General features: G+C 29.8%; 2 protein-coding genes across 5 annotated transcripts in view; one reads left to right on the top strand and one right to left on the bottom strand.

Annotated features, from left to right (window-relative positions):
- Positions 1-1,281: 1,281 nt before the first annotated feature.
- Positions 1,282-19,358, top strand: EndoB (endophilin-B). Of its 4 annotated transcripts, XM_014431493.3 has the most exons (9): positions 1,287-1,470; positions 1,540-1,681; positions 4,042-4,170; positions 6,583-6,745; positions 8,251-8,314; positions 12,628-12,663; positions 13,240-13,430; positions 17,247-17,343; positions 19,010-19,358. In XM_014431493.3, the coding sequence occupies exons 1-9, from the start codon at positions 1,402-1,404 to the stop codon at positions 19,115-19,117; spliced, it is 999 nt and encodes a 332-aa protein (XP_014286979.1). In that variant the 5' UTR covers positions 1,287-1,401; the 3' UTR covers positions 19,118-19,358. The 4 variants fall into 4 exon arrangements, with proteins under 4 accessions (XP_014286981.1, XP_014286982.1, XP_014286979.1 ...); XM_014431495.3 differs by lacking the exons at positions 17,247-17,343; positions 19,010-19,358 and adding an exon at positions 16,843-17,220 and having other exon boundaries at positions 1,282-1,470; XM_014431496.3 differs by lacking the exons at positions 17,247-17,343; positions 19,010-19,358 and adding an exon at positions 14,744-16,240 and having other exon boundaries at positions 1,283-1,470.
- A 1,532-nt stretch (positions 19,359-20,890) lies between these two features.
- Positions 20,891-25,324, bottom strand: part of CPSF1 (cleavage and polyadenylation specificity factor subunit 1) — a 40,323-nt gene continuing 35,889 nt past the window's right edge. The window contains exons 23-27 of the mRNA XM_014431498.3: positions 24,104-24,280; positions 23,246-23,378; positions 22,936-23,076; positions 22,299-22,428; positions 20,891-21,225 (exon numbers count right to left, since the gene is read on the bottom strand). Of these exons, the coding sequence (XP_014286984.1) occupies positions 21,039-21,225; positions 22,299-22,428; positions 22,936-23,076; positions 23,246-23,378; positions 24,104-24,280 (768 nt within the window). The 3' untranslated portion in view covers positions 20,891-21,038. The remainder of the gene's footprint in view (positions 21,226-22,298; positions 22,429-22,935; positions 23,077-23,245; positions 23,379-24,103; positions 24,281-25,324) is intronic.

The raw sequence follows: 25,324 nt of genomic DNA, 5'->3' as shown, positions 1-25,324 counted from the left end.
TTTCGTTATTTTTTTTTTTTTATTAGCTTCTGGTAGCAGTCATCAAAAACTCTCCAGTTGAAGCCAGTTTGTCTTCATCTTATATGGCGTGTTATAAGCGTACTTGTTGAATTTCGCTTCTGAAAATCTATAAGAACGTTTGGGAGTCAGAGGTATTCTTATTTTATACGTGATCCAGATTTTTAGTACCTCTATCTCAAGTGATAAATGTAAGGAGCCAAACGCTGTTATACGGCCAGTGGGCTTTGTTATTACAACCATCATCTATCACCAGCCGTTTTGTGACAGTCGAGCTCTGGTACCTTCCAAAAGATAAAACATAGAAGTAGGGTCTGTAACTAAGAGCTCTAACCACTAAACATGAAACTACACCAGTAGCTTATGTACATATCTAATTCCAATCCAAGCGATATTGACGTAAATAAAATAACCATTCTACAGTGTTCTAGATGTATATTATAGCAAAAACACTAATGTAAATATAAAGCATTGGCCGATAAAATTAAATAGATAGAGCTGAGATATTATTAAAAAGCATTTGAGGAAGCGTAGTTCAAAGACTACTGCTATATAGAACGTTGTAATGTGGCGAGAGGGATGCGCTAGGATCTTTTGAGCTCTGCTCTACCCCTCACACGTGAGGGATAGAGTGGGCTCAGGGATCCTCAGGTCGATTGTGTAAATATTGTATATTAGAGTGTAAATGTGACTAGAGACTATATTATTTTATCATTATGTTATTTTATTTATTTATTTTTCATACAGATAGTTTGATAATGTTCATTTTGTTTGTATATATTTTAAGAGAGTTTTTTAAAATTTATTTTTTTTATTCATTTATTTATTTTATTTTATTCTAGTATGTATGAGATCATTCATCACTATTACCTATTGCCCACAACTGTGTGGCAGATTGTTATATCTATCAATAAATGAAAAGTATTAAAATAAAAAAATATAGAACGTTGGGTAACGTTGAATGGTACAATGGTCTGCGTAACCTGTAGTTGAGAACACTTTTATGTTCTATAATGAGAAGATTTCAAGGAATGAATTAAAATGTAATCGAATCATTAAATAAAATAAACAAAGCACTGATACATGGCTTTGATAAATAGTATTCTATTATATTGAACATCACTTTACAAATATATAACAGTAAAGAAATACATAATGGATCTCAACAAATTTAGCTAATATTAACAAGGCTATAGTCGAAAGTCTCGGAAACCAAAAATCTTCGTTTTTCACAAGCCTACTCTAGTTCTACTGATCTATTTCGTAATTTCTCGTTGCCGCGGATTCTCTTAGCTGACATATTTTTCTTCCTTGTGTATCAGCTGATTTCTGTAATCAATATTGGAAGTGTTACACTATTTGAAATTTTGTTAGGTATCCAACATGAATTTTAATGTTGATATAAAGAAAATGGTGAGAGATGCGGGGACGGTTGTGAACAGGGTTGTCCAAGTAAGCTTTTGGAATAAGAGAGAAACATTATTCTAACATGCTGTTACTATATTCTATCTTTTGTATTAGATGACTGGAGAAAAACTTGGCACTTCTGAGAAAACGGAACTTGATGCACATTTTGAAAACTTGGCTGAGCGTTCTGACACGACTAAACTATGGACTGAAAAATTACTGAAGGACACAGAGGCGGTTTTAACACCAAATCCCGGTATATTTTGCAACTGAATAACTTAAAATTTCATTATGACACAAAAATAAATGATGAATTCATTGTTCACAATACTTATAAGTAATCTTCAATGTCAAGTGTCATGTTACATGTTCGCATGTAATATTCTATTTAATTCTGATGATAGAATACTGAATTCACTGTTATGATTTTTAGATTATCTGTTTTCTTAATTTAAATAAGATTTTTAATTATTATTTCCACTGGAACATAATAAATCTTGATTATAATAAAATTTTAGTTTTATTTGGTGTTGACATTTCTTTTTTGTCAATGTTTGGTAACATCAGTTTCTTCATAGTTAATGGTGAGGTTGAAGCTTGGGTTTCAATCTTTATTTTACCATTAACAAAGGATCCAATTTTTTTTTTTTTTTTTTCGGTGTGTCCTATTATAGGTACTCTAAGGAAAGATATCAAAGATTCAACCATCCAGCTAACAACACTTCAAAACATTTTGTCAATAATTGATATGTGTTTAGGAACTTTATCTTATACATTTTGATATGCTTGTTACATAAATCAGTCTATTACTACCATTCTGTCCTAATTTCTTTTAGCTTGGCTGTTCTTCCATTTTATCTTTGTCAATTCCTTTTGGTTTTCTCATTTTCAATTCTTGTATTTTTAAATGTTGCATTGTTAACAATGATTATAATCACTAAGCATTAAAAAAAAAAGTGGAACAACTTATTTTGTATTTCAAATCATGGATTTTTATTATAAATAAATGCATACCTGGCTTTTGGAAATTTATGCCTATTACCTTTGAGATACTTTGGCAAAAGTTCTCTCTTTGACATTTATTCCCAAGGATCACAGGGCATAGGGAGGATTCAGTTATAACTTCACTAGGTTATTGTAATGACTGCAGTGTATAATTATTTGAGAAATAGTATTTGTATTATTGCACAGTGTTAAGCTATATGGAAATCACAATTGTGGATTCTCACTATCTATTCTCTAGCAAGAAACAATTCTCCAAGCTAGAGTCATTCAGAGGAATATTTATTCTCCTTATAGAGAGATAGAAATACTTTATTTATCTATGCTGCCTAAATACATTAGGTTGCTATCTCACACAGCATACTTATCAATCCGTAATCGGACATATATAAATTACACATACATGGCATAATCAGAAAAAAAAGAGATACAATAATAGGATATAATAAACAATTTTTTTCACCCCTACAGTTTCCTTTTACAATCCATTTAGGATAAAAAAAACCGGTTACAGGAAACACTTGAATGGATAAATAAGTTTAAAAAAAAACCACAAAAATATATAACTAAAGTATGTGATGATTACTTCATTTTTGTGGACTATTTAGAAGACAAGGGGAGTGCGTGTAGCTCTGGGGTAAGGCGCATGGCTACTAACTCCAAGGACCCCAGTTCGAATTCGGCTTGGAATTTTCCACCCAGCCTCTTAATTGGGTAAAAATCTGGTGGTCGAGCATGAGTCTGACCATTGGTCTAGTAACAGTACTTCCTTACTAAGTACTGATGCCCTGACCCTTCATGGGTTGTAGCGGTGCAGATTTTAATTTAGAAGACAAGGGTATAAGGAAAGCGTATCAAGTAGTGAATTTTTATTTGTTATCTTCAAAAACCTAGTGAATCATAATTTTATAAATTGATTTATATTACTCATCTTTATATTACCAGTTAAGAATTTATAAATGGCTGGTTTAGGTAAAATCAATAAAATTGATCCTAAGCTTGATTATGTTATTTAAAAATTTTGGTTCATGGTTTGTATTAGTAGTATAACATTAAACTATTTGGACACAGATATGTAAAGCACACTTCACTAGGACACTAGATATGTGTCATTAATTAATTTTGATATAAGATCATCAATTCTTATCTCAGAATAATTTAACTTCCATATTGAAATCTTCCAAAAACATTAGTAAGTTCTTTTTTGGATTTTATTCCTTTATCAGGATGGCTTCTATTTGAAGAAAAAAAAATTATGAAGTGCTTGTTTGACACTTTGTATTATCCAGTGCTATCTTTTTCTTGTAATTATTTATTTATTTTGATAGTTTAACAAAAAAAAATTTCTTCTTGGCGATATGTTTTTTTAAGTAAACCTTTTAGTCTAAGATGATTGTTAGATAACTAATTTTTCCATGCAATTTAATCTCTGAAAAGCTATATAATGTATATGGAACTCACTTATGGATTTGAGTCCATCAATTCTGGAATCTCTGCGAAGAAATAAACATTTTTCCAACTTGTTTGAAAATGAATTCTGATTAGCTACATGTTGACTTAATTTTTTTTTTAGATTACGTAAAAATATATCAATATGTTTCAATTCTTTTGTAGGTAACAGGGTAGAAGATTTTTTATTTGAAAAAATTGAGAAGAAACGGCCTAATAGACTAAGCAATTTGGAATATCTTGGGCAGGATATGATTGAAGCTGGAAATGAATTTGGACCTGGAACAGCATATGGTGTGTGACTATTTTTCTTCATTAAATTTTGTTGGAGTATTTTTTTTTTTTGTGTATATGGACCTATTTAATATTATTATTATGTATATTTTTTGCAATAATCATATTATAACACAGTAGTAAATCTAAGAAACACAACATTTTGTTACAGTCCTATCTGAAATAGTTCTTGGACTTTTAGATCTTGAAGAATTAATTAAGTCACATTTGGAGCCTATAAAATCAATTAATAATAAAAACAATACAAGTTATGTAGCCTGTATAAATTTCTGAGATTCTAAGTGTTGATCTTAGCTTTATTGTATTATTCATATGTATTTTATATTATTATATATGGGTCTGTTTGAAATTATGGTTTGTTTTGAGTATCAAATTTTGACTAAAACAATAATTACAATATTTTTTATATTCATCATCTATATGAATAAATCAGCTTCCCACTTTTTATTGGGACATTAGGAGCTCAAACTACATATAAACTCATGTGAAAAAAGATTGTATCTCTTCTAAATTATATTCATCAATATTTTTTTTTCCAAATCCCTTCTAGAGCAATTTATTTATTTCATATAAATCCCCATTTCTACACATAGTGTCATTTTCTCCATACTGCTATGTAGCAAAAGCTATCCATTGCTCAGTTTTCTTTACAAAATGTGTCCTGGAACAATATGCACAATACAATTAAATCACAAAGTCACTTCAATTTTTATTGGTAATTTTATCATTTAAATTTTTTTAAAAAATTGTTTTTATTATTGTAAATATTAACTACAAAAAGTGAAGTGATTTGTGATTCTACCTCGGTGAGGCATCAAACCCGGTAGTCAACTGTGATAAATTTTTAAACTGTTTAGCGATTATTAAATATTTTATTAATAAATCTTTTGTTTACAAATTTTTAATTTTTTGTTTTTTTTACTAAGTTCAAATTTTTAAAAAAGAATTAGTTTTATTGTATCATCTTAAGACATTAACATAAGAATAGATTCAACAATTTAATAAGTTTTTCATATATTTCATTTATTTGGATTTATTTATCTTTATTTATAAAGATGTAAATTTTCTCTCTTCCTAGACATAGGATTTTTTGTTGAATAATAGGGAGAGAGGTTTTTAGGTCTTTTGGACTTGATGGATGCTGATATTTTAAGAAAAAGTATAATGGAATTAGATTTACCATATGAAAAAAATACTAGACCTATTAATTTGACACTCAGTTTTGTTAATTGATTGGATTTAAGGCATGAAAATGACTTAAAATTCTCTACTGTTAAATAATATGTGTGCAACCTGTAAAACTAATGGGAAATCTTATAGATATCAATAAGTGGCATCTTTTAGCAGTCATATTCTTACTGTTATTCTAGGTAATTGGGATTGGTAATACTTTACTGGGCACAAATCAGTGCAAATTAAAATTTTTTTTTTGTTCAATAGGGTCTTAGTAAATAAGAAGGGAGAGATACTCCTGCACTGAAATATGATTAAATATCTTTGAAGTGAATTATATTTGCTGTAAAAGTATATAGATGAAATTAGGAACCTATATCTTTGGAACGTGAAATGGAGTAATTAACTAATTATAATAGTTGTACTAATTATTATGTTCTCAAATTGATTATGTCATTGTATCTCAAAGTATTATGTCCTGTAGGAGAAACTAAGAAGCATCACACTTGAGAAAATTGGAAATTCTTTCAACCAAATAAATAACTCATAATTTTAAAATAAATCATACATATCAAAGATTATTTTATTAACAATTTATGATAATCTGAGAAAAACTTAAATTCCATCAATTTTACGTTTGTATATGATGAGTATTATATCAAAAGTTAGAAAATCTATTTTTTGGAAAATAATTATGAGGGCATCTTGTGTAGACTATTCAAATTTCTATTGAAAATATTAATTTATTGTTACACCAATTTGATCTAGAAAAATTTGTTTAAAAAAAAATAAATTAGGGCTGAGTTATTCTTAATGAAAAATTAAAAATTATTATGACGGCATTTCATGTGAGATTAGTCAAATTTCTATTGAAAATATTGAGTGCTTATTCCTATTTCCTTATTACTTTTATACTTTTTTCCTAAGTTTAAAAAAAAGTATATATATTAAATTAGGGATGAATTATTTTTAATGCAAAATTAAACATTATTATGAGGACATCTCTTGTAGATTAGTCAAATTTCTGGTGAAAATGTTGATTTATTATACTCATTTGGTAGGGAATAATTTAAATTTTGAAGAAAAAAAAAAAGAAATTTTTTGGCTGTAAACTTTTAATTTGTGAGAAGTGGATGTTTAGCTTCTAATAGAATGTTTCTCAATATATAATTAATTTTCTTGTGTATTCTATTAGTAGATTAGGTTTTGTAATGGATGATTAACTTTAAATCTTTGCAGGAGGTGCTCTGTTGAAAGTTGGTCAGTGTGAACATAAACTTGGAAAAATTGAGCGAGAATTCATTTCAAATGCTAATTCTTGTTTTCTTGCACCTCTGAGGAAATATTTAGATGGAGAAATGAAAACAATAACGAATGAAAGGAGTATTTTGGAAAGCAAAAGGTTCGAAATTTTTTATTTTCACCTTTAAATAGAATACACAACTTTCTTCAAAAATATTTTGTACTATTTTGAAATAACGTAATTTTAATGGGAAGTTGTTAGATTTTCCATTTATTACTATTATTTGGCAGGAAAATATATTTAATGAGTCATGGTTAAATTAATATTGGATTTCAGTGGTTCCAAAAGAAAACAAACCTAATGATAGTGCTCACTTAGAATTAAAGCTTATGTTCTTTGAAATTTGAAATTTAACATTGGATTGATTAGAAATTTAAGATAAATTGGCCTACCTAACAAAGTTAAGATTCCTGCAATATGGGGAAAAAAATATGAGTATATAAATTTGGCTCTTTTATGAAATAATAGAGCTGACAAAGCTGCTAAACAACAATCCCTTGAAACAATCCCTACACTTGTGGGTGTGGTCATCCTTCCAAGTACTAAACCATACTTGATCTTTTTTCCTTATTTCAGTTAAATGTTGGCCAGAAAGTGATCTCAGTAAAAAGTTTTGTGTTAGTTCTGAAAATCCACTCATTAATGTTTTTTGTTGTTCTGATTATGAATTTCGACTTTTCTACCTCAGTTTTTCTCAGAAACTAAAAAAAAAAAAATAATATATTTAAATAAATATTTTGTTCTAAAAATTGTTGGTCAACTCTTGCCAAGGCCTGGCTTGTCCACCATTAGAGTGCCAACAAATTCTAGTTTTGTCTGATTTTACACAATCCCTCTGTTGTTCAGTTGTCCAAGTGGCATAATTTTGGGCTTACTCCCATAGGCATTGCTTGTGCGTATAGCTGAAATTTTCTTGCACTTCAAGACCTTAGTCCAGTAGAAAGGAGTTGTCTACGTATTGTTAGAATGTACATTTGTAGAATTCTTGCCATTACAAATGAGTTCCGACTTATTCTCACAAGAAAAAGATTCTTATACAAAAAAGTTGTGGCATGTATACAGGCTCCATCATACCTACATCATATAGAACCAGTCTACAGATACTGTTCAATTGAATGATTTTGGAAAAAAAAGTATTAAATTTATTTTATACTGTCTGTGATAATTATTTTGCATTCTAGATGTTTCACTTCCTTTTTTTTTAGTTAGTTGTATTTCTGTCATTTCCGTGTCATTATATATTGGTTTAATTTATTTCTGTATTTTGTTTTATAATTTTCCTTGAATTAGTGGTAAATAACTGTGACTTAGAATCTAGTAGATCTAGACCTAGTAATCTAGGTCTAGTAGATATTTTATAATAAAATTTTAACCCTATTGAAATAAGTTATTCTATTTATATTACTAGTTTATCCATGTTCTTATGGTCAGTTTTTCTTGATTGTATGGAAATTTTTTGGGGAAAAGTTCAGGTAAGTTTCAGGCATCAGACTTTGTGTTTGTGTTATGATAATGAATAAGAAAAAATTTCTCTCTAATATCGATTAGCTTTTTATTCATGAGGAACAGTTATTATTTATTATTATATCTTTATTTATTATTAGGTTAGATTTGGATGCATGTAAGAACAGGGTTCGAAAAGCAAGAAGCATGATCGGACAACCTACGGTAAGCATTAATGTTCTATTATAAAATTATGTAAGGCTTCTCAGTAAAAAGAAAACTATTTAAGTACTGAATCATCCTAATAATTTTCATCTTTTATCTTGCATATGCTATCAAATATTTTTTATTTTTTTCATGAAAATAGTCCATAAATCTAGTGTAAATTTATAAAGCTGGTTTATTAGTATATATATAAAGTTACGATAGATCTTGAGAAAGAATTTTAAAAAAAGGAAACTGATTAAGAAATAACGCACACAAAGTCAGAGTATCTTGATTTATTATATATCATAATCCACTATATAAAGGTTCTTCTATGTTTACAAATGGAACTAGGTATTATGATCCATATCCGTGCCATCTTACCTTAACTCCCCCCTACCAGTGTATGAATAAGCCTCGTAAACTTCACAAAAAGGACACACATATATATAATAAAAAATAAAATAAAAGTACATATGAAAATAAAACTGAACTACATAATTGCAAAAATAGAAATAAACTCAATTCTTTAAGATATTTAACAATACAAATACTAACAAAATAAAGAATCCAAAATAACTCCTTCTTAAAAGAAAAATACAAACTACCAAAAACAGCAAATAAAATTGATAAAGAAATATGTGAAAAAACAAAGTGTATGAGTTTTAGGGCTAAGAATGTTTCGTTGTTCGTGATTTCCCCCGTTGCTTCCAGCATATCACCCTCTTTGAAGAAAATATCCTCATACACAGACATAATTTCTGACTCAAGTAGTTCTACGCAGTATCATCTGGACATTGACTTCTATGACCTCCATATACTTTCTTCAGCCGTTCCTTTATGGTGTTCCTGGCTGTTTCCTCAGCTGCATGTATCTGGTTGAGGATGCCCCGCTTCACCCTGCATACTACGGCTGCTTTGAGTTCTTCGGCATCGTCACCATCCAGCAGTCTCTCCTCATTCTTGGCCTGTATCCGCCCCATCAGCTGGTCACCCCTTTTTATAAAATGGCTCAGCTCTTCAGGCTACCTGGTGAATTTCTCCAGATCCAAAATCGCCTTTCTATGATTCTGTGTGGTTGCTGTTCTTATTTTGATCCACTCCACGGTGTTAGTGTTTGCTTCTGGCATCATGAGTCTGGGAGCGGTGTTATCTCAAGAGGGTGAAGGAGGAAATCGCCCAGTTACATACGCCAGTAGGCGCCTGACAGAGACGGAGACCAGATACAATGCGCTGGAACGAGAGCTCTTGGGAATAGTGTGGGCTGTTGACCATTTTAGGCCCTATGTGTTCGGAAAAAAGTTTAAAGTACATACTGACCATAGGCCCCTGCAATGGGTGGGTAATTTGAAGGAGTCTTCGGCTAGGATTATGAGTTGGAAGGAGTTATTGGGACAGTACAATATGGAAATGTGGTAAACCTGGAAAAGAAAATGTGGTAGCTGATTGGTTATCTCGAGCAATAACACTAAATGGAGTAGAAGAGACGGGGGAACCGTCCAGGCAATTCTTGCGGGAGTGGACACTGAGACAGGAGGACAAACAGAATCTGGCGGAGGATGACGATAAGGAAGAATCTTCGTCCAATGAGAGCTCAGAGGAAGGAAGACCAATAGATATGGAGGAACTTGCGGACATCATTAACGACAAGAGGTGGCAGATTATATGGAAGACAAAAACCACTGGATTAGTCAAAGTTGAGTGTAACAAGTATGGGAGAAGCAATATCACGACGATTTGGTCGCAGCCAGGCGTGAATAATGACCAGATCTGTAAAATGTTGAATAATGCTTCCAAGCCTGGAGAAAAGTGTTACCTGTACGTTGGGAATGAAACCGTTTAAGAGAAGATCAAGCAGCTATGGCATAATGAACAAATAGAAATGGACAGGACATACGCCCGATGCAAGCTGGAAACCTGTCAGGACTCTTCAGGAAAACGACAAATGCCAGAGAGAGGTGACTGTAGCATATCATCAGGGCAAAACAAATCACCGAGGAATCTCAGAGACCCTGCAAGCATTGAAGAGGAGGTACTTTTGGTGGGGGATGAAGAAGACGATCAGTGAAGTTGTAGGAAACTGCGAAGTTTGTCTACGCACAAAGTATGACAGACATCCACCAAAAGGCAGACAAGAGGAGACACCTACCGCAGATGCACTGCTCAACGATCTACAGGTCGACACTTTCACATGGAGAGGATTTAAATGGATCACCATAATTGATCTCTTCAGTAAGGCGGCAATGGCGCACCAAGTGCAGAAAAGTTGTCGGAAGCAGTGCTGGAAGCTCTCCAAATGTGGTTTTAATTTTATGGAGTTCCGGAGCGCATCTCATCAGATTCAGGAAGAGAATTTGACAATGCCATGATTCGAACAGAAATGAAGGACCTTGACGTAAAATGGCATCTCAACACACTAGGGCACCCCAAGAGTAGAGGAGGAATAGAGCGGATTCATATCACATTGAGTGACCAACTTTGACTATATCAGGTTGACCAGGGACTGGAACCGGACGTGGCAATGCCTAAGGCGATTGCGGCATACAATTATTCCATACATACAGTTACGGGGTTTTCACCATTTAAGGGCCTCTTTTGGCTTAATTTTGACATAGGCGGGACTATAAGAGCACGGCAGCAGACGGAGAGGAAATACACAACAACCATGTTGCCCGAAGTAAGTTATGGGAAAAGGCCTGGGGAAGAATGGAAAACAAAAAATCCAGGAGGGTAACTCGGGAGAATTTAAAGGTCACAGATGGGATGGGAGCAATCAAAATTGGGGCGATTGTATGTAGAAAGTTGGGGTCTAACAGGGGTAAAGAGATACAGCGATACGAGGGTCCATTCAGAGTGATAATTATAAGGGAACACAATATTGTAACAATAGAATGTATTAGAGAACCCAAAAAGAGGAGACCTGTCCATATTGAAGAATTAAAACTTCCGGCAATGACAATATAAAAACTGAAGTGTTCCCATACTAGATTAGATTACAGACAATTTAGTTATTTATTCTATTTATTGTTTGTTTTTTTTGTGTTTTAAGGTTGTTATTGATATTTGTACATATTTTATTTTTCATTCTATGTTTTTGATTTTTGTGAATATTTTCTTTTTCATTCTAGCTTGTTCATTTACTATATAAATTTTTTAAAAATTTCTTCTTAGGTTTAAATTATGTATTTAGCGTTTATTTAAGGAAACTTGTGAGCTTTTTCAATGATATGTATATAGTTTTTTTTTTATTTATTGTAAATAGTTTTTCTTTTTGGTTTTTGTTTTCTATGTTATTATATTATATAGTATTAGTTTACGAGGATTGTTCGTAAGCCCACCGTAACTGGTGGGGGGGGAGTTACGTTGTGAGTCAGCTGTTGTTGCCGATGTTAGCTGACTAAGGGGATCAGCTGATCGAATGTATATAAGAGATGTACCGAACACAATAAAGTCAGTATGTTACAGCAGTTCAAGCGTGTTACATCTTATTCCTTCTTCTCTATTTTGACATTTTGCTTTTGCCAATACTTAACTTATATATATACACATACATATTTTGTAATATCCTCTTTGTGAGTAAATAGTATATTTTTAGGGGTATAAAGGGTTTTTAATATGTTTTTATTTTATGTATCGTTTCAATATTGTCAATAGCTATTAATTTAGTTTAAGTGTTATTAGTAGTAAAGTGTCTGTTTCTTATTGCCTAGAAACCCGCCCTGAGATTAAGAATCTATAATATATATAATTAAAAATAAAAATTCTCATATTTATCTAATATTTAATATTTTTAATTTGATTATATATATACTAATGACAATGAAGTTTATTGTTACAACTGACTTATGTATAAGTCAATTTTTAACGTTCTCCATAACTTTGTTAAATGATGTAGCAACTACATTTTGAAGTCTTAAATTTTCTAATTATTTCATTAAAAAAAAGTACAAAAACTAAAATGATTTAGATGTTAAAAATTACTATTAAAATGTTTATATCAGATTGCGATGGCAAAAATATTAAATTGTAAGAGACCAGAAAAAAACTGTTGGTTGTTGAATTGCTCATTGTCATTCATCACATAATAGACGACTGATTTTGAGAAAAATAAATTTATCCGCATTCTGATCAGAATTAATTATCTATTTCCATTATCAATAATTATTCCTTATCCAATGTCATGTGAGTTCTGGAATTACGCATAGTCTTACATGTGTATTTGTAGTATTTTGTTCCTCATAGAAATGTACCTACTATAACTATTTTACTTAGGTTGATTCATTAATTTGTATTTACTAATTTTAAGTAAATATTATATCATTTTCATGCATCAGAAGGAAGGGCCTAGCCCTGAATATCTTTTGCAGGAGGTAGGTAAATATTCACTTTATTAATAAAATTCTATTTCATTTTTTTTAAACTTGTGCATATTTTCTGTTTTATTTTATTGCTTATGGATATAAATTTCAATAGTATTAATTTAACAGCATGGGTTTTACTCTTCAATGCAAATTATGCCCACGGGTCTTGTTCAGATGTTTACTCCTCTTATTTAATTTTGTGTGATGTCTTGATTTTGTCTGATACAAAAGAATTAATAGAGATCTAATTCTTGACTCAAAAGATAACCACTCAGCAGATGACAGAACTAACTCTCTGAACTTTTAAATGAAACTTCTCTTTTATGATGAAAAACCACAAATATATACAAGTCATATGGATTCGTAAATAATCCATCTAGGGTCAAAGTGAGTACTCATCCCTACGACCATAATCAAATTATTTTAAAGATTTAAATTTATTTCTTGCTGTTCACTTTGTTTGTCAATAAATAGAATTTTTAAATTTGCTAATGGATTCTAAATAAGATAAAATCATAGTCATATTTAAGCCTTGATCAATAATATTTTCTTCAAGTGTCAATAATTGATTCAACATTGTTAAAGGCTGAAAGGGACTTGCGGACTGCACAGTCTGAGTTTGATAGACAAGTAGAAATAACTAAACTACTTCTGGAAAGCGTTTCTTCATCTCATGCTTCTCACCTTCGATGCCTTAATGATTTTGTTGATGCTCAACTTCTTTATTATCAGCAGTGCGTTTCAACTGTTCAAGAACTGAAGAATGAACTAAATAAGTATGTATTATTTTATTTAATATAGATTTATATGGTGAATAAGTATCAGGTCATTAGTTATCTAGAATTACTTTCACAGACAATCATTTAACACATCTAATATATATTTTGTTATTTATTGGAAGATCCAATAATTTAATATTGACATATTTAATTATAGTTAATAAACATATGTTTACTCTAAAATAATTGGCTTTACTTTTTATACAGTATCATGAAAAGCTAAAATTTCTGAGGAGTTTGAGGCAGTGGTTTTCAAGGTTTTGGGGCAGAACCTGAGTCCCCTAGTTATACACAGTGCTAGTTTGAACCTGGGTTTATTCTGACCTTTATTTTGTGTCAGACCCACACACTAAATCTCAATCTCTATCTTAATCTACAAACCTCTGGCCAGAATAGCATTGTATAAGTTGGGTGATGACCTGATACTATTATGCTGTTATTTGAATTCCAATTAAGAAATTTCTATAATGGATATGCATGTTCATTTATAACAAAAAAATTATGAATTGAATTATTTCTTATTTTGATGTAATAAATAAGGTAAGTTATATGGTATGTCTTTATTTGCTGAAAATAGTGAATTTAGTTTTTTTAATTAATTATTTAAATTATTTTCTTGATCATTACTAGGAGAATGAGAGTACTTAGGAAATCTTCATATTTAAACCTACCTGTTGCAATGTAACCTTCTTTTTCCTATAATGAAAGGTACAAAGAGAAATGGAAGCTAATTAAATTAATTCCTTCATAAAAATGATAGAATAATGCAGAAATGGTTTCTTTATATTTTCAGACCAACTTTGTCCTGAAATTTTAAATTTATTAATGATTATAACACATTTTTACTCATAGTTGTGCATAATACTACTTCTGGGCGATATCTTGAGTTTGATTAAGAAAATGATCAATTAAATGACTGCATTTTTTATAAAATAATGGAGGGAATAGCACCACAGTTACAGTAGCGCATCTGCATAAGTAATTTATCGTAAGATAAATTTTTACTTAAGCTTTCACCTGACATACTTCCAATCGTACCACATCTTTAAAGTTGACTTTTACAATCAAGTTCTTTTACATCAATTTGGTCCATAAATATAGAAATAAACATTTATTCCATCTCACATTGACAAATTGATCCTAGATCCTCACAAATATTGAAATGATTTCCAAAGTTAAAATAAGTGGTTCCATATTTTGGCTAGGTCAATAAAACGATTAACTGTGTAAGATTTTTATTGTAAACCAAAGTGGACAATAATCTCCCTCTTTAGAGAGATTTCTAATTGATTCCATTTTTGACTACACAGCATGGCACATGAATTTGAACATTGCACAGGACACTGCACCCTCTTTTAGCAAGAGCATCTACCCAAGCGATACCCGACTCAGGAACATTATATTAGAGTTATAAATGAATTAATAAATAATTTATTCCTTTATCATTTTCTTTTTTTCTTTTATAGAGAATTATTTTTTTAAATATTATAGAAAAGATTATTACTGCACAATTACATCAAGTGACCAATAAATACTTGAGATATAACCTGTTTTCTGATTACTATCGGCAGTCTTTATAGTGTTATCAGACTATAAGCCATCAACTTTCGTTTTATTAATTATAATGATGAACCTTTGTTATCAATCAAGAAAAAAAGTTAATTCCCCCCAAAATTTGAGCTTTTACATTTCCAGATACGTGGAATCCAAAAAGCAAAATAAAAAATCTGTTTGTCAGCTGTCCTTATCTTTTCTGAAATTATTGGGCTGGTTTTCCCAGATTTGCCACCAAAGTGGTAGGTTACCTATTTGAGATTTTATATGACCTTATCTCGGACATCAACGAAGATTGAAGAAAAGTATTAATAGTTTTGGAATCAATTTTTCAAAATTAAAAATTAAATTATTTGCAATTTCTTGAATTGGTGGGGTTAGTTTTTGCCTCTTTTTTGTTTTGTAAGATTTCGTCCCCGATACCTATGCATCAAATATGGCATCTTATGTGAGATAGTCTAAAAGGGTTTTCTATAGACTGTGACTGTTATTAGGTAGGCAATTATATTCCCTTCTTAAAAACTTAAATAAAGACCATTATGAGCTAAGATATATTGAACTTTTTTTGAGTTTAAGCTAGATAAGAGATAGGCTCTGATATTTTCAGGATTAATACTAGATAAGTGAACCAAATGAGTTGGCATCACTGAGGAGGTTTTCTAAAATAGCTAGTGAACAAGAAGTCATGATTCATTGCAGTTGGTATTGGCTTCAGCTTAGACGTTGTTGATGTTTTTTTTCAGTAAAGTGTTGAGGTATATTATATTATCTGGTATGTGGGCAGCTTATTGCGTTAGACATTGAACTTAACAAGAAATATTCAGGGAGAGGAAATGATCATAGGAAGGGAGAGAGTGAAAAGAAATCAAGAAAGGATACAGGTAGTGTCAGGGGATGTATCTTGAGATCTCAGGTACCACTGGAATGGAACCCATGAGCGGAGGGATGAAACTCCTGACTTCATTGGAAGATGAAGCCTTGGTCTGAATAAATAGGGCCTCAAGAGGAGAGAATGAATGCCTGGTTCCTATAAGAATCTTGAGGCTATGGATGAGAGCCTTGGTGCATAAAGTATAATAATAATAATAAAAAAAAAAAAGGTAGGAGAAAGATTGATGAGAAATGCATAGTCCCAAAATAAGTAAGGACTATTAAACTAATCTGCTACTTCTTTAGTCATCTGGGAAAAAATAGAGAAAACTACTTGTCCACTGTTCTGGTTGGGTTATCAGCATGGATGTCTATTGTGTCAATGATTTTCAAAAACGGTCATATAAATATTTTCCAGAAGTTTGTGTTACTTCAATGAATTGTTGTATTATGCATTCACAATTTTTCCTTAAAATCATCTTTAATCCACTAACTTAACTTATTAGTTTTTTTGATTTATTATTAGTATTTCAATTGGATTGTAAGGCTTCCATAAATTATTGAACTGTTTTGTAACAAACAACTGTTGGGCGATGCCGTTGATTGAGTATGGGATAGTTTTACCTTATTTTTAATTTTTTAATGGGAGAATGTTGTTCAACTCTTGCAGCATATATGGTGAGGTTTGTTGCTCAATACTAAATTTGTACAACAGTTTGATTGTGTATGGGGGCCTTAATAGGGTTAGTCATTGTTGTTTTGCTGTATAAAAAAAAAAAAAAAATGTAAGCTTTATTAAGCTTAATTTTAATAATTTGGCGTGGAATAATAACGGAAATTTTATCTGTTATACTATTTAGTACATCGTTTTTTTAAACCTATCTTTTTTTTGTGTTTTGTTAAATTAAAAAACTTTCATATATTTTTGTAATATATTCCTATTTTAGATGTTCATATATTTTTAAGATTAAGGGTTATGTTTCAGTGACAGAAGAAGTCCAGTTGTACGTCTTAATTCTGAGGAAATTGACCTCATGGCTCCTGGCAACAAATCAGATTATTTTGATTTACATTAACATTTTTTTTTTCTCATTTTTCTTTTATTGCACGTTTTATAAATTAATTTCATTGTACATCATTAATTTAATCATTATATCTCTTTGCACTGGTAGTTATTTAGTCCTATGACCTACTATTTTTAAAAACATTCTTTTAATTAATTTAATTTTAATACTTTGTAAGAATATTGAATATCCTTTTTCCACTCTATTTTTTAAGTCATTAGTATGATTACTCCTACCTCAAGTAACTATAGAGTAAAATAGAATTGTTGAGATTTTTTTTTTTGTAGTTTTTATTTTTTTTGTTGTTGTTTTTTGCAATTTTCAGTATGTGCTCAAATGGAGGTAAAAAGAATCAGCAAGCTAAAGTTCTTTGTGGTTACAATGCTAGAGGACCACAAGAAATATCATTAATAGCTGATGAGGTTTGTAAAATTAATTTTACAAAATTATATTTATGGTCAAATATGTCTGTGGCTTGGTGCTAAAACCACTAGTGGAAATATTGACCAGATTTGGCCAAGAGAATTTTTTTTTCTAACTTAGAAAATTCTTTAGGTCCTTTTTTAATAATGAATAAATTTAGTTAGCTCATCCTTGATAATTTTCTTGTTAAACCAACTTATTTGTGAATGAGATTTTAAAGCAAAAGTTTTTTTAATATGATGGTTATTAACTAAAAACTGATTGGGCATTGGCCATTTTAGCAATCAGCCACAGATAAATCTTAAATGTTACTATGGGCTATACTTACTGTAAGCTACAAAATGATATACTGAGCTGAAAAAAGAATTTTATTATTGTACTTATTTGTCTACGAAGAACTTTTTTTTTTTTTTCATTTTTCTGATTAAGTTGTTCTTTCAAAAGAAACAAAATGTTTGAACAGTCAATTCATCATTTCCCACCCATATTCAGACCTGAACTTGCCAAACCTCACCTTCTCATTGAGGTTTTCCCTTTGGGTAATTGATGTTGCTTGTGCTCTCATTTTAACTTGATATACCATGTCATTTATTTAATCTAAATTTATAGACAAGCCGAGGGGTCTCCAAATAGGATTTTTCCTGCATATTAACTATAATATATTTTTTATCTTTTAAACAGGAGGAAAACGGGGTACCAATTTTGAGGCATTTAAGCTCCTTTTTTTCTCCTGTTTTAACTTTATAATTCTGAAACTGTTATTATTCATTTTTGTATTAAAAAAAAAAAAAAAAAAAATACCGAGTTACCTTATTTCCTCCTGTAGTCTTCATATATAATATCTTGTTAGCTGGAGCATGAATATTCATTTTTGATGTGTTAGCAAAATAAGTGTTTGCAGCATTTATTTTTAATTTTTTGAAAATTCTAAAATGTCACTTCCTGTAATTATGGCCCATATATCATGTAATTAAATTTATTATTTTAAAGAATTCTTGAAATTTATATATGCATTTTTAATAACCATTATTGTTGAATTTTTTATTGTTATATCAGTGTGAGTTAGTGGTTACATTAACAATGTTTCTTTTGGTGTATTAGTAATCACTATCTGGGATATAATCATTGTCAGAGATTAAAACTACTTCCTCTGCATACATTAGCATATTAATTTTATTTATTTTAAATATATAAAATTAACCTTTTAACTATTTAATAGATTAAATGTCAAACATTTAATATATCAAGTATCATAAGTTTTATTTATATTGTTTTTTGTTGAATTTAAATTTATTTATTTATTTTAAATTATATTTAATGTTAATTAATTACACCAAATTCTTTTTTTACTTAGAATTAGTTCGGGAATCTCAGAAAAACAGTTCAATATTTTTAAAAAGTAAATAATGTTTTTTGTGTAAAATTTTGTCAATTAATAGTTGTATTATCCCAATTAATGTGTTATGAGGGTTTTATAAATAAAAAACTTTTTGTTTTTCTTACTAATAGTTAAAATAATAAATAAGAAATACTTAGCCTCATTGGCATTCTAAGAAAATATATCATAAAAAAATAATAATCAAGAGAAAATAACAGAACAGATTTAACATTTTTTCAATGTTTATTTTTAAGTTGCTTTAACTAATATTTATTTATTTTTTTTAGATAGTTACAATTGAGAAAATTTCTGATAATGAACCAGATTTTGTGCTGGCTTATAGAGGAGATCAAGTAGGGCGTGTGCCGCTAGCCTACTTAGAGGTGCTTCCTTAACCTCCTTACTTATATATTAAGATCTAGCTGTATTGAAAGACTGCTCCTTTCTAGAATATGTATGCTTTAATTTGTAAAAAAAATTATTATAATTAACACTTAGCGATTCGGCCAATTACTGAATACTGAACAATAACTTTTAAGATCTGATTAAAAGTCTAAATTTTTTGCTTAGTTCTAATGTAGATAGAGGAGTTTAATGAAATTTGTTTTTAAATAAATGTCATTCATCTTTTGTCGCTATCACCCTAAAGATGATTCGAAGCTGGGCCTAAACATCACTGTTACAGCTGATTTTTATTGTATTTGGATTATCGTAATTTGACTTCAGTCTCTCTTTCCCTCTCTTCACTGTATAGTATTATAACTCATTTAAATATCTTATTTTTCAATAATTCAACTTAGCATAATGTTTTGTAAATATGATTATTTTTAAGTGCCATTTAATGGTTATGTAAGTACTTAGGATCAACATTTGTTAAAATAGCTGCATTTCCTTCACATTCCATTTTCAAGGTTATGTACAGTTAATTATTTAATGTTTATATCATATTGTTATTTTTAATTATGAAATATTTTGTAATTATTTTAAAGACATAATTGTTATTAAAGTTGTCTTCTAGTAACGTTAATTAGTGTAATTTTGTTAGCACCTTTGTAAATCTTGAGTAATACTACAATAAAGTCAAGCTTTTTTAAAATTTCTTTGATACTTATTGCCTTAGTTTATCTTAAAAAATCATCTCTATTATTTTTTATGCTAATAAATAGATTGATTATGTTTTATTTATTAGCTATTTACTTAAGAATTTAATAAAATTATTTATTCTCTTAAAAGATATAAGAACTAAGTGAATATTTAAATATCTGAATTTAAGAATTCAAAACTTAGAATAATTAATTTATCAGTTAAAAGAAGTTAACGAACTGTTACGATTATGATTTGGTTTACTGAAATCAAGGTGATGAAATTCGAATAAGTCTTATCATTATTAAATTGGCAAAAAGTTGATTGTTTAACTGTAATTTGAGAGTTTAAAGGTTTTATTTGAAATATTTCAATAGCATATTGATAACAAAGCACATCAATGAGTTTTCACAAATGTTTTTTCAAATCCTTAGTTTTTCTCAGTTGCTTGTAAAATTAAGGGCAGGGGAGAGAGGAGTTAGTTGGGGCACTTTTGTTCAGAGCCATAGAATTGTTTCAATTTTTTTTTTTTTCGCTATTGATAGATTGTGATATATAGAGATCTTTACTAACATCCCAGAAGGCCATGGTGACTGAAAATGCTAATGCTTCACTTTAGCAACCTTGAGTCAGAAGTGGTAACCTGTAGAATAACCTCTCCATATGCAAGGTAGGATATGAACAAAAAAAATAAAGTCACTTATTTTGGATTATAAATAACTTCATTAATGGTAAAAATCATTAAGATTCCAAAGAATAGTGTTTAGTGATTAGTCTTCCCATATGGACCTCAAATTTGACAGCTATCTTCAAAATGGAATTTATTAATTTCCTTTTAGGACTCACAGGAAAAAATTAAAGGGTCAATGAATTTAAGGAATGAAAGGCAACATATATGTTACTGACTGATCCGCAAGGGCTACCTACCTGACTTCCTGATCAACCAATAACTTTGATGTTAAACTCATCCAACTGTCCCAAATAGCCTCGCACTCCTCTACTTGGCGAGAATGAATGAAAACATACCAGGGAATTATTTTAACAATTTCATTCAGAGGAAAGTAAAATTAGAATTTCCAAGTCAATTGATTGAAGAAAATATATACGAATTTATTGTTTTTAACAGCTATTAAATACAAAACAGAATTGTATAATTTAAAATGGAAACTTGGAGTTTTTATAAATATATACAATACACACAGAAAAATAAAAACTGAATAATTTGAAGTAGTTCTAAAAATTTGCTGTTAACATTTCCATATCAAACATATCTTCTAAAATTTCATCGACTTTAGTGCCAATCTTTTTGGCAATTTCATGTCTTTCATTAAGAGATAGTGTGAGGTACAACCAGACCAATTCACCATCTATAACACCTTTTGCAGGATTACCAAGTAATTTTGAAGAACTTTTGTACATTCTGAAACAAAATTAAGATACATTAGTAAATAAAAAATATTAACTAGTACTTATAATAATAATAGTCTTTATTTATGTACATATATACATTTATAATAGCAGTATTTACATCTAATTTTTCTTTAAATACATGTACCATTAATAAAATAAGTAGATAATTAGAAACATAGAAAACAAATTATGGATACTCAATATATATAGTAAAGATAAAACATGGAAATGATGAATTACATTAAAATAAATCACAATGTTAAATAATAACATTAAAATAAAATATTAATTTTATTTTTTATTAAATCAAATTTTAACTAAACCAAATTTAATTGTTCATAGACAATTTCCCAATATATTTAAGGAGATGTGCAATAACATACTGTCACTTTGAACGGATGTGTTAATTAAGTAGTTGGTTTTTGTTGGCACCCATATATCAAAATAAGTTGATGAAACTAATTATATATGTGTTGCCCACTGGATTAAATTTAGTAAAGAATCTCCTAACTTAACATAAACAGCTTCAATCATCTTCTCATTAAAGGAGGTTATGAAATATTTTTATAGTATTTTGAGCTTTATCTGTTTCAAAACACTCTCTGACAACAATTAATGCATAAGATGAGATATCAAACTTAACTATTGATTATGCAGTTCACTTAAAAAATTGTTATAAAGCTAAGCTAACAAAGGATAGATTTAACTCATTTATCACAATAAATTTTCAATATTTTGGGCATTAATCATTTAAAAACAATTAAGGAACAGCAAACTACTAAACTATATGGGAATGGGAATCCTGCTTCAACAGGTATTTCCTGAATATAATTAAGAGGTCAGAGAAAATTTTAATCACTTATGAACTGGCGTTTTAGAGAAAACTAAGCTTTGACCATTATGCAATTGATGACAGTATTAACTTTAAAATGTCAATATTTCACTTGATTTTCTGTAACAAATCCTACAAATAAATAGCCAAATTTTTTTGCATATATTATTTTTTTAACCACATATTTTTATTACTTAGTATTATTTATTATATATTTCATTTGATATAATATATATATTATATTTAATTACCTATATTCTTTTGGATTCAAACCAGCAAAATGTGGAATATAATTGATCAAAATATTCTGAAGCATAAGTAATCGCCTGTAAGTTTTTTCTGGCAGTGGAAGCAAGTAACCTATGGCTCCATCTAAAGTAGCTGTAAAAGAGATTGTAATTTAATTTATGATTCAAATACTTAAGAATAACAGAATATTATTTTCTTCACATAATTGTTTTTAACCCTTGATTGCCAATTTAAGTCCTCCAGAAAATGAAGCCGGTCTCAAAGCCTGTGTTTTTCAGCAGTGCTTCCTCTAGTTAGTTTACTACAGGTCTCATCTTAAAGTTATATGTAATTTTTAGGTATAGAAAGTAAATTTGGATGAATTAATATTTCTCTAAAAAAAAGTATATATACCATGGCATAAGAAAAATAATTATTTTGTTGCTTTTTACATTGATCTTTCCGATAATCATAGACAATTTTTTTTTTACATCTTGATTTAAATCATTTCTGGTACAGATGTGGTATTGAGGTATATTGGTAATCTAGGACTAAATCACTGTGATATTTGCTGATGTTTAGAAATTATATTTATGTTCAAAATTGTAATAATCAGAATGGATGACATAACTAGGATTAGAAAACTATAAAATATCTTACCAAAAACAGTGACCTGTCGATTCTCAGAACCAGACAGTTGCTTTTTTACTATATCTGAATCAGTTAATCTGCATTTAATTCTAAAAAATGCATTTACATGTTGACCTAAATGAAAATCTCCTTTTCTAATTAGTCTTTGACCTGCAATTTAAAAACTATATTTAATTTTTTCAGTCAAATAACTTTAAAAAAAAAAAATCAATATGGATAAATCTAATACTTAATCTATTACTAAAATCCTAATCCTAATTAGATGATGATAATTAGATACATATAAGATAGATAATTAAATAGATATAAAACACTATACCTCCAAAACTCTCTCTTGCCTCAGGCTGATACATGTAAAGCACCATATTTTTTTCCCGATCTGACACCAAAAAACCGAGATTTGTGTTGTCTATGAGGAAGTCTATAGCATAAGCTTCAACTGCTCGAAAATCCTGCAGGACCAAGATATCTCATTAAAAAAAGAAGTTAAATATTTGGTAATATACAAGATAACTAATAGCAGCATAATAAAAAAACACTTTTCAATATGTTTTGTAAAAATATTTCTCCATTGGTTAATAATCAAATCTTTTAATATTATCTATTTTTTATTCCAACTAACAATGAAGGATGGATAATTATTTCAAATAAATAGAATAAAGGTACTTCAGAAGCCATTTTGAAAATTCAAAAACACTTAAGCTCTTGATGATGAGGATACGACCAAGCTATTATTGAAGACCACTTAAGTGTGCATTAATGTAACTAGTTTAATCAAAATGGTTAAACTGTTTTGGAGAAAGAATTATAAAAATAAATTTAATTAAATGGGAATTTCAGTAACTCTATTTTAGTGAAAAAGTTTCTTTAACAACCCGGTTTTATTCAGGCATACATAATTTAAGTTTTAAATAACTTTTCAATTTATGAGGAGACTTAGCTATTTGGACCCGGAGTGGGCATAAAATGTCAATGCCTAATTGCATTATATGTAAATTCCTGTAAAAGATTACAATTGGAAGAGAAAACTGTTCATTAGAGGAGTTTTAAATAAATAATATTTTTAAAAACAGTAAAGATATTTTTAAATAAGTTATAAAAATAAATACAACTGAATATTTCTAGTAATTACTAAGTTTGAATGGTTTAAAGTTTCAAAATTTTAATAAATACCAACCCTGCTGACTAAAGAGAGCGTTCTGTATTCCTCCTGAAAACGGAGAAGGGTGATAGATTTGTAAACATCAGCGACAAGTATCAAAGATTTGATACTCAACAGCTGATGAATATAGATCTGTGTATCTATAAATGCTACACCGACCAAGTCATTATCCTTTAACTGCCAAATGTAAATCTGCAATAAAAAAAATAAGAAATTAAAAGATAATAATTTTATAAAGATAATATATATGCATCCTCAAATAGATCAATCATCTGCATGTATTTTAACTGAAATTTGTCTAATTTTTGTACAAATGAATAACTAAGCTAGCTTAGGAGCTGTACTTACTACAACCAATTACTCCTTCACAACATGTAACAATTTATTTTCTTCAAAGAGTTGCTGTCAACAACTTCATACTTGTAAACTTGCTAGGTTCTAACTCCACTATTTGTAGAATTGCTCAGTACCAAATCCATTCTAACTCCTTAAGGATTTCAGCTATAAGTGTTCAACTATCCACTTCAAAGAGCTTCTTCAAGAAGATTACCTTACAACCGTACAATGTACTATAGATTCTAAGGGACCCAAGCACTTCAATAATTTTTTTAAGCACCTCAATATCACTCCAGCCCTCAATATCTCACCAGCCTTTTCAATAAACGTTTGTAGTCACTGGACAGTTTCAGGTGATCCAAGGTTAGGTTCATCTTCATGTTCTTGGTCCTAGAGAATTGCTTAAAGTATCATTGTAAACCATCCTCTAGAAATTTTTACATTATTTTTTCAAGATACACTATAGGATAGTTGCTAAATAAGATTTTGTATCAAGTAATGGCCAAATGAGAGACAAAAATTTACCTTACATATATACATACATAGTTAAAACTCACTCACTGTTGGGCGCTACAATCCTTGTAGGACATAGGCCTCTGCCACCATTCTTTCCCATGCCTCGCGGTCTCCAGCAAGACTCCTCCAATTTTCAACTCCCATTCCTTTAAAATCGTCCTCCAAATCATCCAGCCTCCGACGCCTGGGTCTGCCCCTTTTCCTTTTTCCTCCTGGTGCACCATTCAGCATCCTTTTAGGTAGCCTGCAGGGCTCCATCCTTTCCACATGTCCCAACCATCTAAGCCTGCTCATCTTAATAGCACAGAAGATATCAGCCTCTCCATACAATTCCTTTATTTCGTCATTGCTTCTGATTCTCCACCTGTGCTCCTCTTTAACGGC

The sequence above is a fragment of the Halyomorpha halys genome, unplaced genomic scaffold (assembly GCF_000696795.3).
Source record: "Halyomorpha halys isolate HHAL.00 unplaced genomic scaffold, Hhal_1.1 Scaffold977.1, whole genome shotgun sequence".
Classification (NCBI taxonomy): Eukaryota; Metazoa; Arthropoda; class Insecta; order Hemiptera; family Pentatomidae; genus Halyomorpha; species Halyomorpha halys.
Note: the sequence above shows the minus strand (reverse complement) of the source record. Positions and strands in the feature narration are given on the sequence as shown.